General features: G+C 42.8%; 1 protein-coding gene across 1 annotated transcript in view; it reads left to right on the top strand.

The window, feature by feature from the left end:
• The window catches only part of LOC310864168 (roundabout homolog 2), a 61,748-nt gene that overhangs the window by 17,693 nt on the left and 28,401 nt on the right, over positions 1-15,654 (top strand). Inside the window, exons 3-8 of the mRNA XM_083772751.1 lie at positions 5,213-5,370; positions 5,577-5,697; positions 6,127-6,265; positions 7,198-7,325; positions 10,627-10,751; positions 14,622-14,793. Of these exons, the coding sequence (XP_083628877.1) occupies positions 5,213-5,370; positions 5,577-5,697; positions 6,127-6,265; positions 7,198-7,325; positions 10,627-10,751; positions 14,622-14,793 (843 nt within the window). The remainder of the gene's footprint in view (positions 1-5,212; positions 5,371-5,576; positions 5,698-6,126; positions 6,266-7,197; positions 7,326-10,626; positions 10,752-14,621; positions 14,794-15,654) is intronic.

Below are 15,654 nucleotides of genomic sequence, written 5' to 3'. Positions count from 1 at the left end.
ACAATTCTTTTCAGCAACAGAATGTGGTGCAATAGATTATAAATCTACAGTTCAGACACTCTGGAATCTATGTGTACCTTTCCAGGGGCCCCTTTTATTGCATGATGTCCTTTGTTGAGATGTTTGAGTGTGATTGCGAGTGGGGGTGTGGTCGTTTGAGGGGTGCTGTTTTATCTTTTTGATAGATGGACAGATGTCCAGGGAGTAAATCCCTGTGAGCCTTTTCATCAAACAAAACCTCTCTGCCCCAGGGACTACTAAATTCTAAAAGTAATTGAAATATTATGTTGTTTTAATAAGAAATGCACAAGTATGTACAGCTGTATCTGTGTACAAGTCCTATACTTTGTTGTACAACAAAAATAGCTAATCTACAAACTCACAACGTGAACGTGATGCGCTGTAAGCTATCTGCTGGTTAGGGTGTTTTTTATAAAAAAATAAGTGGGCACCGGCATCAGACACATCCTATGGTTACTGGTGCTGCTAGACCATAGACTGTACAAAATATGGACAAAGCGTTCGCCGGGTCTAACATGGACGTAAAATGAAGCCTGTTATTCCTGCACTGTAAGTCGCCATCTTTCTAGATCCGTTTGGTACCAGCTGGCCATTGGCTGGCTCCGTTTTGGACCAGCTGGCCATTGGCTGCCCAGACAACGAGGCGGGACTTCCCCCCTTCTTCTCAGTTGGTTTTTATTTTGACTCGAGTGGGAGGGGAATCCCGATCATAGACTGTAACGGTAGCCACGCCCCTCAGAACATATGCGATGTTTTTTTTTCTTTATGGTCATTTTTCTAATTAATGGGACCATAATTTTCCAAAAAGAATATTAGGACATTAGAAATGAGACTTTAAACTAGTGACTGGAAGAAGAAAGTATTCATGACCATGTTTATTAAGGTAATACAGTCTAGGTGAAGTTGGGCCAAAATACATGGGCCTCTATGGAGCTATGGGGCTTTTTGGGTCCAGTCCAGCGCCACAACAGGTTCATTATATGAACTACCGATTTCAAATGAGGCTTCACGAAATATCTGGCTGACTGCCCCCCTGTGCTAGACCCTATGGTGCTGCTAGACCCTATGGTGCTGCTAGACCCTATGGTGCTGCTAGACCCTATGGTTACTGGTGCTGCAGCTAGACCCTATGGTGCTACTAGACCCTATGGTTACTGGTGCTGCAGCTAGACCCTATGGTGCTACTAGACCCTATGGTTAGGGTGCTGCTAGACCCTATGGTGCTGCTAGACCCTATGGTTACTGGTGCTGCTAGACCCTATGGTGCTGCTAGATCCTATGGTGCTGCTAGACCCTATGGTGCTGCTAGACCCTATGGTTACTGGTGCTGCTAGACCCTATGGTGCTACTAGATCCTATGGTGCTGCTAGACCCTATGGTGCTACTAGATCCTATGGTGCTGCTAGACCCTATGGTGCTGCTAGATCCTATGGTTACTGGTGCTGCTAGACCCTATGGTGCTGCTAGATCCTATGGTTACTGGTGCTGCTAGACCCTATGGTGCTGCTAGACCCTATGGTGCTGCTAGATCCTATGGTTACTGGTGCTGCTAGACCCTATGGTGCTGCTAGATCCTATGGTTACTGGTGCTGCTAGACCCTATGGTGCTGCTAGATCCTATGGTTACTGGTGCTGCTAGACCCTATATGGTTAGGGTGCTGCTAGACCCTATGGTTACTGGTGCTGCTAGATCCCGCAAGATTGTGTTGCTGGGACAGAGAAATAATATAATTTGTATCTGAGGAGCGGCCAAGAAATCATGCATTAGTTAGCAGGACCCTGCTGAGACTTTGTGGTCAGTGTTTAAATGTGAACCTAATGTAGGCTAAGTTCTTAAACACAGCGATAATCTGTATCGCTGTGTTCACGTTCACGTTCACTTCCCGTCTCATAAAAGGCATCCGCCCACTTCGCGCAGATATACGGGAAGTAAAGCGGAGATGGCATTGTCTTGCTATTTCCGTCTTGGGCTGAAGGGGAAGGAGGAGGAATGGCAGATGACCACCTCAGTAGTCAGTCCTCCTGGGCTAAGTGAACGCTGGTTGAAATATTCATGTGTGCTTACCCGAAATTATGACAGCCCTTACACAAGGCAGGAACATCTTTTTCATTTGATATGATGGACTCGGTATTTGCGAAGGCTAATTCATGATTTGTCGCACAACCATGTTGCTCACCTAAATTGACATATTTACAATTGAAGTATATATGCAATTTATATCAGGCGAGGCTCTTTTAAAGAGTGAATCTAAATTAAGATTGAGTGTACATATAGCCTCGGTCCCAGCCTTACTCATCTGCAAAGAGAAAAAGCCTGGTCACAACCTATATATATATATTTATATTCAATAACTTAGCCATGAGTTCTCACAGATGTGTACCCAGATATTGTAGGTTATTAACTTATTATTATCCCCCCCCCCCCCAAAATAAATAAATAAATAAATAAATGAATGAATGAATAAATGTTACATCTAAAAAAAGAAGAAGAAGAAGAAACAAAGATAATGTGCTCCCCCCCCCCCCCCCCGCTTGGAGAGCCTAAAATGGCCTATGGGTGCTTTGTTAAACTGTGGATAACTTAGTGCAGGGGTGGGAAACTTTGACGATGGAGACGAGAGGGCCACTACATTTTCACTACAAGCTCAAGCACAGTGCGACGCGTTTTGAGCTTGTAGATCAGCTATTTTCTATTGAAATCCTGAAAAGTATTTTTTTTATTTAATTTCAAATGCATTTAGTTATAGTTATGTTAACTTTATGAATTAAATACAAATACATAAAAAAAAGACATTAACATTTTAATACTAGTAATTAGCTGAAATCAATAATTTATCAATGTTCGGATATTAACCTGCAGGCCACATTAAGTGATGGTGGGGGCCGCATGTGGCCCCCGGGCCGCCAGTTGCCCATGTATGATTTAGCAGCACCAGTACCCATAGGGTCTAGCAGCTAGACCCTATGAGTACCAGTGTTGTTTTTGGCATCGAATTTCTATTTTAGTTTTAGTCTTTGTCTTTTGAATAGTTTTCATTTAGTTTTAGTCACATTTTAGTCACCCGGAATGTTTTATTGTTAGTCTAGTTTTAGTCGACTAAATGTCATAAGATTTTAGTCGACTAAATCTACAGGTGATTTAGTCGACTAAAATGTATTTTGGCGGGCCGAAATAGCCGATCTACAAGCTCACAACGTGTCGCGCTGTGACACGTTGTGAGCTTGTAGATCGGCTATTTTCAGCATGCAACCAAGTGTAAAATGACTTATACTGGATATCTTGTCCAGTAGTCCCTTCCTAACATTTTAGTCTAGTTTTTATTTGTTGACGAAATTGTCAGTACATTTAGTCTTAGTTTTAGTCATCATAGATAGTTTTCATCTAGTTTCCATTTAGTTTTCGTCAGTGGAAAAGGGTAGTCGACGAACATTTTTCGTCTTAGTTTTAGTCGACGAAAACAACACTTCGTTACTGGTGCTGCTAGACCCTATGGTTACTGGTGCTGCTAGACCCTATGGTTACTGGTGCTGCTAGACCCTATGGTTACTGGTGCTGCTAGACCCTATGGTTACTGGTGCTGCTAGACCCTATGGTTACTGGTGCTGCTAGAGTCTGGATATAGCTAGTACCGTTTTAGAGACCTAGATGACACATAAAAGGCTACAAAGAACTTAGCATGGGCTAACCATGATGAATTATAGCACTTATCTATAGCATACATTGAGTGACAAACAAACAATACTAAGTCCAGATGTGTTGATTGACAGGTACTTTAATTGCTCTAACATATATACGTTGCAAAGTAACCTATCACTGAAATATTCATGAAGGTGTAGAGGGGGAATTTACTGTACATTGATCTGTTATCCTGGAATACAGTATTCTGCCTGCACGCACACACGTAGCATATGTGTGTGAGAGAGAGAGTGAGAAAATGTCTATCATAATTTGTTTGCATGAGTTCCCCTCAGTCTGCTAGAGTTGTTTGGCATTCATCTGCACTTTGGCTCACAATCAGCACAGCAGATATCAAAACATTTCAAAGGTCATCATCCTTCATTTCCAGAGAGTGAAACGTACAGGGATGACATAAGGAGACAGAGCACGTTGCCTTCCTTCCGGGTAGCTGTGTGAGGTTGTGTTGTTTGGAATGGGTTTTTTAGATGCAAAACCTTTCATTAAAGCACTGGGAACCTTCTCTCTCTCTCGCACACAGGTTGAATTATGAATGCTGTGTTATTTGTTTACTCTCTGTCAGACTGAGAGGTGTGAATTATTCATTTAACAGCAGGGTAGGACACAGGCATACTGTAGGTAACATTAAAACAGTGCACTGCAACATCACCATGGATATGAGAACTGTACATACAAATAATATTGGACCCTCAGTGAGATTATTTTCGTTTGTTTTATTATCTATTCTAAGTTCTAACCCAAGAAAAGAAAAAGCCAAGAAAGAACATTTCAACATTATAATTATTATATTTATTGTTTTACCAATCCTTCCATTTAGTTCCATTTAAACATTATTCAGAGATCAACTTTTTCAAATGTTTGGGGTCTACTCCCCACCCCAGATATTTTTTTAATTGCTTGATTCAATATTTAGATATTACATATTCATAAGACCTGCCTTATATAAACGTATATACCATTACTATATAAACCCAATGTAACTTCAAACATTTTAACCACATTATTAGATTAATTTACTGTAAGTCTAACATTAAAAATGATCCCAAACATGTTTGAAAGTGAAATATTCCTTTAACACTGATTGAGTGAGTGTTGGTGTAAAGCCCAAAGCACACCAAAGGGTCGAGACGGGATGAGACGGTTTTAGCGTTCGTCCCAGCGGTGTGATATAATAATAATAATAATGGATTTTATTTATAATGCACTTTACATTCCTCGGAATCTCAAAGTGCTACAGTAGGCATTAGGCAAAAATATGAAACAATAGGTAACAATAGATATGTCCTGTTGCACGTGGACCCAAGTCGACCCAAGTCGACCCAAGTGATTCAACTGGTTAAATTCAATTGCCCAAAACCACACCAATGGGTCACCATGCATCTACTCCCAACCATTTTGTTGCAAGGAGTTGCAACCAAACGGAGGAGTTAAGACCGTGTTGGACGACGTGTTATAATTTGTCTCTGTTTCCTACCATTTGTTTCATATCACCAGTCCTGAGAGATGACTTCCGACAGGCTCCAGTTGATGTGGTGGTGGCAGCGGGTGAGCCTGCTGTGCTGGAGTGCATCCCCCCTCGTGGTCACCCCGAGCCCACCGTTTCCTGGAAGAGGAATAATGCCCGTGTCAGTGCCAAGGATGAGCGGATCTCTGTGAGTTCACATCACCTAAAAAGACATGGCCTGAAAATACAGTTCTGCATTTTGAAAACATGCCATTGTGATTAGAGCAATGCTATACCAGCTGACACCAAGGAAAAGTAAAGCCAATTTTTTTATTTTTTTTTAACCTCTACCGTAACCGTTAGTAAAGTAAAGTATGTATACATATTGTGCTGATGGTCACTGCCGCTTTTCAGATGCGTGGGGGAAAACTGATGATCTCTCACACCAGGAAAAGTGATGCTGGCATGTATGTCTGTGTGGGCACCAATATGGTGGGAGAGAGAGACAGTGATCCTGCAGAGCTGGTGGTGTACGGTAAGTCATATCTTCTATAACTTTACCATAATTATGTTATTTAGATTTGATTTAGCTTAGTTGGATGCTTAATCTGACCTTACATTTAGCTAGTCTCTCTAAATATGAGAATATATTGTAAATTGTAAATTGTTATTTATACGTTAAATATAGATATGTTAAATCAATACAAATTGAGCATGCATTACATTTAAATTGTTAGTCTGTATTGTGTACAACTGTAGTTTGTGTGTGTGTGTGTGTGTGTGTGTGTGTGTGTGTGTGTGTGTGTGTGTGTGTGTGTGTGTGTGTGTGTGTGTGTGTGTGTGTGTGTGTGTGTGTGTGTGTGTGTATGTGTGTGTGTGCGTTTCTGCGTGTGCATGTATCTCCGAATGTACGCATGCCCGTACATATCTGTGCATCTTGTAAATCATGTTTCCATCACTGCAGAGCGTCCCGTGTTGCTGCGGAGACCAGTGAACCAAGTGGTAATGGAGGAAGACACCGTTGACTTTGTGTGCGATGTCCATGGAGATCCCGCCCCCACAGTGCGGTGGCGCAAAGAGGAAGGGGAGCTACCCCGGGCGAGGTACAAATGGGCAGACATTTAGTATCTGTGGTGTCTGATATGTTAACAAACTGACAGAATTATGGATATATACACTACTAATGCAAAATCAGGAGTGTTCATTTACTCTGGGAGTGTACAAATAACTTGTAAGGGTCCATTTGGTTATATTTGGACACTCCCAGAGTTAAATTATCACTGAGGACTTCACTATGCGTATATTCACCAGAGATGAATTCTGAGTCAGAGTAAAGGATGTGGCCTAGAAAGCGTAGAGAATAATTACCTAATAATTCATGTCTGTCTACCAGGTGATGCAGATTCACTAATGAAAGACTAGAGAGGATGCATTAGTTAGCAGGAGGACCCTCCTGAGACTAAGCAACTTTGTGGTCAGTGTTTAAATGTGAACCTAATTCTAAGTTCTAAGTTCTTAAACTTAGTGTGAGCTCTTTGGTGACTACTGAGGAATCTTAATTTAGGTGTGGCTGCAAAGATGTCCACATTTGAGAAACATGCAGACTCACACAGAAAAGGACCATTTCCAAAGATAATAATAATAATAGCTTGAATGTATATAGCGCCTTTCATGGACCCAAGGATGCTGTACAAAATGAACAACCAACAAACAAACAACCAAGCAAACAAAAAACAAAACAACAAACAACTATATGCCATAATCCTGAGAGAATACGTATATTTTCAAGGCAGCCTTAGAAGAGTCCAGTGTTGGAGCATGGCAAATCTCTATTGGGAGAGAGTTCCACAGGGTGGGGGCTGTCCCCCAAGGTTCGCTTGTTTGTTTTGGGTTTGTTTTGAGTGTCAACCAATTATGGTGAATTGAAAAAATGGCATGGGCTACACTTACAATTTTCAGGACATTGTTGAACAAGTATTCTTGTAAATATACAGTATTGTTCTTGACACCTTGTTCTTCACTTTCTGCCTCCCAGATTTGAGATCCGGAATGACAATAGCCTGCGCCTGTTCAAAGTACGACAGGAAGATGAGGGCACGTACATGTGCACGTCTGAAAACAGCGTGGGCAAGACAGAGGCTACAGCCATGCTGCAGGTCCATGGTAAGAAGCGCATAATAATACATATTGCCAAAGCATATATACTGTACCAAGCTTATGTGAACAGCAGCGAGCACAGGCACAAATACCCTTAGAGAGAGGCAAAAACGTCCTTGTTTAGATGAAGGCAAGTTCATGCATAAGTCGTTCACTGCAAAACTACTATGCTTCTACCGATTTCCTGGTCAAGGCTGGCTTGTGTGTGTGTGTGTGTGTGTGTGTGTGTGTGTGTGTGTGTGTGTGTGTGTGTGTGTGTGTGTGTGTGTGTGCGCGCGCGTGCGTGGTGTGACTGTGTGTGCGTGCGTGCATGAGCAGTGGTTCTGCCATGCCGGAGCTTAATGCTAAACCATATGGATTACTCTATCCGACAGATGTTTGGAAGATAGTGTACTTTAACACACTGCCAGAGAGCAGTCACACACAGTATTAATAAGACATCACTTTCTCTCTCTTTCTGTCTGACTGTCTGCATGTCTCTCTGTCTGTCTCGATCTGTCTATCTCTCTCCCTCTCTCTTCCTCACACTCGCACAAACACCATACACACAAGCATGCATCTCTTGTCTATTTCTACAGTATGTCTTTTTGCCTTTGCTTTAGTCGTCTGGGTTAACCTCATCCTCCATTGCTTTTATCACTCCATATCCATCTCCTTCCGCTCATCTGCTGTCGGGTCGCAGAGGCAGCAGTTCCAGCAGAGAATCCCAGACTAACCTTTCTCTGGCGAGACTTCCCTTTACCTTATCGGCCAGCTCTAACTTGGGGATCCTGAGGCGTACCCAGGCCAGCATGGAGACAATCTCCCCTGTGACCGTGAAAACCTTCTCAGCTCACCAAACTATAAACCCTCTCTGTTCTAGTGATAATAAAAATAAATACCAAATAAAGAATAGGATCGAATCCCTCCAGGAGTTTGGTTCCAGAGCCCCTGCTGTGCATAAAGAGAAGTGATGCTCAACATGCCCAAGGCCATCATCTGCCGCCCAGGTCTCTCCTCCGCCACCTTCACTGTCTGGCTGCGCACTAGACGGTTCTTAATCGGTCTTGGACCCAAAGGATGGAAAAACATCTACTTCTCTTTTTCGGTCTGTGCCTGACTGAGCTCTGTGGATGACCCGGCCATCAGACGCTTTCTCTGGGCAGGGTAGCTATGCTTTTAGCCATTCTTAGTCTGGCCTGAGACCAATTTGACCATGCCAGCCTCCAGACAACACAGCTCCCAGATTCATTGGGACACACAAAACTCTCCTACGCGATAATGTGATGGTTTTCCTTTTTAAATCAGTGTGTAAATTAAATCTGTACAGTGTGCATTAGCAAGTGCTTTGCTGTTCTGTGTGTTTAATTCCATTCCATGCCGTTCCAGCTGTTCCAGCTTTGTTGTTGTGTGTTTTATACATGTAATGTTCCATCCCTCACCATAATGTGGAAGCACAAACCAAACCAAAATATTAAATCAAATGTATCAAATAAATAAATAATTAAATATATCAAACAAATATCAGATCAACCACAAGGTTAGATTTTCCACCAGTTATTAAGCGAGCAGCGTGCCTGTTGTTGCAGTAAGGCATTAGGCTTCAGACACTTATGTGCACCAGATTAAGCTTGGGTATCAAACACATCTGGTGTATTTACTCGTATTATGAAAAGATTGTTTAGGAAGAGTTTGATACCATGTAAATGTGAATCCCTAAGTAGTGAAATGCAGATGGTATAGGCTGGAGAATTACATTGAAATATATGAATCCCTTTCCATTTAACAATTGTACATTATGTAAAAAAAAATCACTCGTGGGGAGAGATACAAATTAATTGCTCCATCTTTCCCTCTGACTGACTGACTGACTACTACTACTACCTACTTGGCCCCTAGCTCTCTATGCAAATGAGCCTCATTGCAAAAATAAAAGTCAAATCATGCAGTCAGACTGAAATGCTAAACTGAAGGGGTATCACTGCTAGAATTTATGATCATGGCAGCAGTGATTGACACCAGGTGAATTAAGGCATCGTCATGCAAGCCGTGCTGAGTAGAAGGGTGGTCAAGCTCATTTTAGGTTGCAGGCCGGCAGGCAGGTAGGTGGTCTAAAGTCTAAACTAAGGATTCCTTTGTGTCTGTGTGTGCGACTGTGCATGCTGCACAGACTGAAAGGCACAACATCTCAATTTGTGGTATATAGTGGTTTGTAGTTTGTTTGACTGCCTCACTGAGAAAATAAAATACCAGCAAGATGCCTACCAAGTGGCATTGTGTATTTTCAGGCTTTTGCTATACATAACAACAACTCGGAACCACCTCCACAATCAGCATTTCTTCTTACCACATGGATAATTGCAATCATAGAAAACAAGGGAAAATTGCACTCAGCTGCTGGACCTTGAGACAGGGTAGATAGTGGGTGCAAGTGATACACAAGCCACAAGGACAACGGGGTGGCTCCTGTTCTTTGTGAATTCGCCCCTTAGAATGTCACAATGGACCGGTCTGAGTTCAAAACCAAAACAAATCAAATATACTTTCTCCTGAGGTGACCGGATGGCCAAGTGGTCAGGGTGGATATCATATACAGTAACAAATCACAAATTCCTCGATCAGCGAGTATCTGATTAGATTCCCGGACGGACGGATGGACGGACCAGTTGCTGCATGTCAAACAAAGGCTTAAGAACCCGCCCTCGCGCCCCAAAATAACATGTCTCCTCATATCAAGCCGACAGTCTGTAGCTCTACTCAGAGTCAGACCTTAACTCAAAACAACTAAGTGAATTTAATGAGGATGGCATTGCATTGAACTGTGATGATGTGCATGCTCAGGGAAAAGGAGATGCACTACTCAATAATGTGACGAGGAGCAGGAAGATTTATCACACTATATGGTCATAGTTCAGCCTCTGAGGATGGCTATAAACAGTGTGTTTCATCAATAAAGATATGGTGTAACTCAGTGGTTATTGATCAAGCAATGGAATGATTATGCATTTAGAATGCTGGACCCTATGCCGGCTCCAAACAAAGGTGGTGATGATGATGATGATGATGTAACAAATGTGCATTGTTTCCAGCACAGCACATTACATCCAGGGATGTTTAGTGCCGTGCCGTGCCGTGCCCCTTATGGCATTAGGCTAAAGATACTTCCACAGCCTCCGTGTTGCACCTAATGTAACAGCAATGTAAAAGACCTGTGCAGAGGATGTACTGTAACTGGCACTGCAGTATAATAGTAGTACACTACACGGTTTGGTTCTTTCTGCAGGTGAAAGCATCTAATTGATGTTTTTGGTTCTTTTCGTCTCTATAGTACCACCACAGATTACTATGAAGCCCCGTGATCAGATTGCCACCCAAGGGCGAAGCATCACCTTCGAGTGTGGGACCTCAGGAAACCCACCACCAGCCATATTTTGGCAGAAAGAGGGGAGCCAGGTAAGAGGGAGTGCATTGGAATAGTGCATTGGTGACCTAGAGATTAGAGGAGCGTGCTCTTGATCAGTAGGCTGTCGGTTCAGGAAAGATCTCACTTGTGTGAAGTGAGGGTCTCCTTTGTTTTCTTTTGTACGTCACGGGGGGCATGTTTAAAGCAAACATAAAAGGTCCATACTTGGCTGCCACGGGGGAAATCTGAAATCCATATGTTGGAGGGGCGGGCGGGCTGCCACCCCTCAAAAATGAAGAGTAATGAGGAAGTGAATGAGCAACACTCACCCCTCCCTCAATGCCCACCTTTGAATTACCCTAGCAAGGAACATGACACCAACTGCTCCAGTGGAGCTGCTCAGTAGTTAAGACTGTGGTTGCACTGTACTGGGTAGTTCCCTGGTGTAAATGTGTGTAATTGAACAAGTGTGACTGTTGCTGAAAACAGTGCCACTGCCAACGGGCAGCATGAAGAAAATAAATCTGAAAAATGAAGCTCTGGCTTTCTGATCACTCACAGTCACAGTCTGATTTAGACATGATACACCCGATTAATTCAATTAATGGCAATTAAATACATGGTAGAACAGAACATTTGCCAGCTAGGACTGGAAATGAGGGCATTTGGGGTAAAGCCTAAACTAGAACCACTGCACTAATTAGAAAAGCATGAATTATAGATTGAAACAAGAAATTATTACATAGTCATATTTGTAGCGTTTCCTTTTTTTTTTGGTAACGTGTATGTTTCTCTATCACAACCTGGCAGCCGTTGTTTTCGTTCGCTTGCAACGTTATTTTGTTGGTTGTGTCTTGTTATGGCATAACATTAGCCGCTGTTGGGTTGTCAGCCGATCCGGTCCGCGTTGCAGTGACTTCCGCGGTGCGTGTGTCATAGCTTAGGAGGCAGCTAATCATCACGCTACTACGCGATTGGCTACACAAGTGATTCAGACTCCCATTGGCTTAGGGGGCAGTCAATCATGACTAGATCGCTAATAAAAATGGGCCTGTTGTATGTCAGATTTCACCTGACAAAAATAATCCTGTCCACAAATGAATTCCTCATGTGAATGATGTCTTTGGACATCGAGGTCAAAATTCCTGGTTTGTTTTGGTTATTCTCTGTTTATGTTCCAACCTTGTTTATGTTATTTTTGTGGGGAATTATTCAAACACACATTTGTAAGGGTTTAATATAACCTTTTCCAACATTCTTCATTGCCCACAGACACAATGGTCCTGATTCTTCAACGCGCTTCCGCTTATATATTGACGTGACGCTAGCGGAAAGGCATTTACGTGGATTTCCCACATTAATTTGGAATTCATGAAAATGGCCGTGAACTTGACGCTGTCTTTGGTTCGTCGGAAACTCCACTAAATCCTCCGCCACCTCTTTAGGTGGCGGAGAAATTTGCGGAAGCATACACTTGCATATAGATTTATTCAGAAGGCTTTAGTCTTCATGCTGAATCAATAAATAGTCCCCAAATCTCAGATAAAATATGTAGGCATGTGCCCCCAACATATTGGTCGATCAGCACATAAAAAAACGATATATATATATATATATAGGCCTATATATATAAAAGCCGAGTGCACTTGTATGCCTAGATGCATGCATTCTAGAGGCAAGTTAGCCTATAGAGTCCCATAAGGAAACTGCCCCTGCAAGCCCCGACACCTTTTATTTTATTTATTAGGATATTTCTATAGCATGCCATGCGCGATTGCGCTGCTCACTGGACAGCCTTCTCTAGGCTACTCGCAGTGCAACCGTGCAACGCGTTGTGAGCTTGTAGATCGGCTCTCGCGGACTGCATGTTAAAAAACAAACTCACAATTATAATAAGAACATAGGCCTACACTTATCTGCATTTTGCACTGTACGAATCTAACGTTGTTTCGGTGTGTGTGTGTGTGTGTGTGTGTGTGTGGGGGGGGGGGGGGGGGCAGACAGCAGCGTGCTGCCGATCCGATTCACATTGGAAAATGAATAGGGCTAATTAGCCCTATATAAAAAATAGAAGACCACATTTATAGCCTAATGAATGCAGCGTGTTTGAAAGTCGGCCAGTCATATCAGTTTTAAACCAGCTCACCTCCACTCGTGAACATGACGGACAGACAGACAGAATTTATAATAATGTATATTGATATTGATCACATGGATGCCACACACAGAATAGTTTAACTCACTGGATAAACTCACTGGATTATAATTTCTTCAGACAAGAGGATCCCAGGCCTACGAGGTAGGCCTATAATATATTTACTTATGAATGTATGGGGCTATGGGCTACTGTTCTTTATCGCGCAACAGTGTCGAGGGCCCATGCAGCCCCCCTCCCTCTCTCGTCTCTCTCTCTCTCTCGCTCTCTCTGAAAAGACGACTTTTGCATTGACATATCCGATATTTTAAATATCGGATATGTTTTACCTCTGCATAGGTGTGAGAGAGCACCCGCCTTGGTCCCGAACTTAATTAAATAAATTATAATTATATTGCTTCAGCGGAGCACGCACCGTTGCAAGCTTCGATAGCAGTGACCGCGGCTGTGATCTCAGACAAACTGCTGTCTGCTGAGTCATGCTTGAAGCCTTTTATGGTATGAAATTGGGCGTGGATCAATGCAGATGAGGTTGTCGGGTGCTTTTCCGATCACTTTGCACCCGCTGCATTCAGTATGACATACACCTGCGATACACCTGCGCACCTGTGGTACACACCACTCTCTGAATAACACGTCATCTCAACGTAGCTTGATCGGACGGATAAATACGATATCTGTTTCCGCCACCGTTACACTCTGGCGCATTTCGTTTTTGAAGAATCAGGACCAATATGTGTAATCGGAGGACAGCATATTTGCATTTCGCTCTGAGAAACGAGTACAAATAACTGGGTTTCGTGAGAAAGTGTTTTTCACCTGCCTGCAGACACGGAGGAGGAGAGAAGGAAGGACGAGAAGGATGGCATGAAAGAAGTGGTGGGGGAGGGGGGGGGGAGGGGGGGGGGGGGGGTAGAGACTTGAGGAAAAACACCAGGTGTGAGTCTGCTTCCTAGACAAGACAAAATGCCTTCATCTAACATTGTAGCTAACTATAAATATCCTGTTGATAAAAGCATCTAAAATAAACAGGTGAGATCTCTCACACTGTGAAGAAACTTAAGATACTCTACAGAAGCTTTGCTAGCATGTCAGACAGGAAACAGGAAGCTTACGTTATAAGCTTTAGTCTGATAGACAGTTGAGGTGCTGCCCCCCCTGTTTGTAGAGGTTTATGCTGGATGTTTTTGGATTATCTGTAGCCTTAACCTCGGCTCCTCCAATCCAGTCTAAGCCTCTTGACTTAGAAGAATGAAATAGATGGCTGAATGGACTGATGTGCTTACTGCTTACCCGTTGTTCGCTTCCCTCATCACTTACTGAAACAGACCGAGACGGCCATAAATGGTCTGCCAATCGGGATAAACACAAAACACAAAAGCAGCATGTCATTTTAACTGGTGTCCTTTGGTTTCTTCTTAGTGTTGTAAACATAATGGGTCCTTTAGTGTTGAATTACCAGACCATTGAAGATCTGCCGATACATCTGATGACATCTAAATTCAATGTACAATAATTTTTAGAACTTATTTTGCTGATACAGTAAACCAACGCTTAGCGTATTGCTTTCTCTGTGTGTGTGTGTGTGTGTGTGTGTGTGTGTGTGTGTGTGTGTGTGTGTGTGTGTGTGTGTGTGTGTGTGTGTGTGTGTGTGTGTGTGTGTGTGTGTGTGTGTGTGTGTGTGTGTGTGTGTGTGTGTGCATGCGTGCGTGCGTGCGTGTGCGTGTGCGTGTGGGCGTGTGGGCGTGTGCGTGCATGTCTTTAGATTCTATTGTTTCCTGGGCAGCCACCCTCACAGTCTGGAAGGTACTCCGTGTCCATGAGTGGAGAGTTGACCATTGCTGACATCCACCCAGAGGACTCTGGTTTCTACATCTGTCAGGCCATCAGTGTAGCAGGAAGTGTGCTGACCAAAGCCCTGCTGGAGGTGGAGGGGGGTGAGTTTCATGAGAATCTCTGGGACATTAATAATTCCGGGGCTGTCGGCTAATGGAGAGAAAAACCACCATTAGCAAAGACAATTTGTAACACTGCTACAGGATCAACTTTCATAATATTCTGCTTCTCCATCATCTAAATCAGGGGTAGGCAACGTGCCGCTCAGCCCCTCTCCTTCGGCTCCCTGTGGCTTTGGCAAAAGATTATGAAAAGGAATACATTTTTACTTTGATGTTCTTCTTTTTTGCTCCTCTTTTTAATAGTCATGTATTATTATTCTAGGCATAAAGTTCTTATTGCATTCTCCTAAAAATGTGCAGGCTATACATTTTTAAATAGTCTTAAATGGTAAATTTATATAGCGCCTTTATTCAAGGCGCTTTACATAGATTGTGCATTACATTCACACACACATTCATACACCGATAAACCATGCAAGGTACCAACCAGCACAGCAGGAGCAATTAGGGGTTCAGTGTCTTGCTCAAGGACACTTCAACACTGACTCTGGGGGAGCCCGGTTTCGAACCGGCAACCTTGCAGTTGCCATCCAGCCACTCTACCCCTGAGCCACCGCTGACCGCTAATCATGTATTATTATTCTAGGCATAAAGTTCTTATTGCATTCTCCTAATGTGCAGGCTATAACATTTTAAATAGTCTTGAAGGAAAATAGAGAATTTATTAATGTGTGGACAGATTATTTTGCTACTTTGCTGGTTCTGCATTGAGAAATTAGTAAACATAATTTAGGAAAAAAAGAAAACTTCAGCGAACCCCTTGGAACCAGGGGAGTAACGGCAGGACTTCGGCGCTCTATTGCATTTGCTGAAAAAATAAAATAAATAAAACCTACATTT

Source organism: Protomyctophum parallelum (genome assembly GCF_964188405.1).
Source record: "Protomyctophum parallelum genome assembly, chromosome: 9".
NCBI lineage: Eukaryota > Metazoa > Chordata > Actinopteri > Myctophiformes > Myctophidae > Protomyctophum > Protomyctophum parallelum.
The sequence above is the reverse complement of the archived record's forward strand: the minus strand, read 5'-3'. Positions and strand labels throughout refer to the sequence as shown.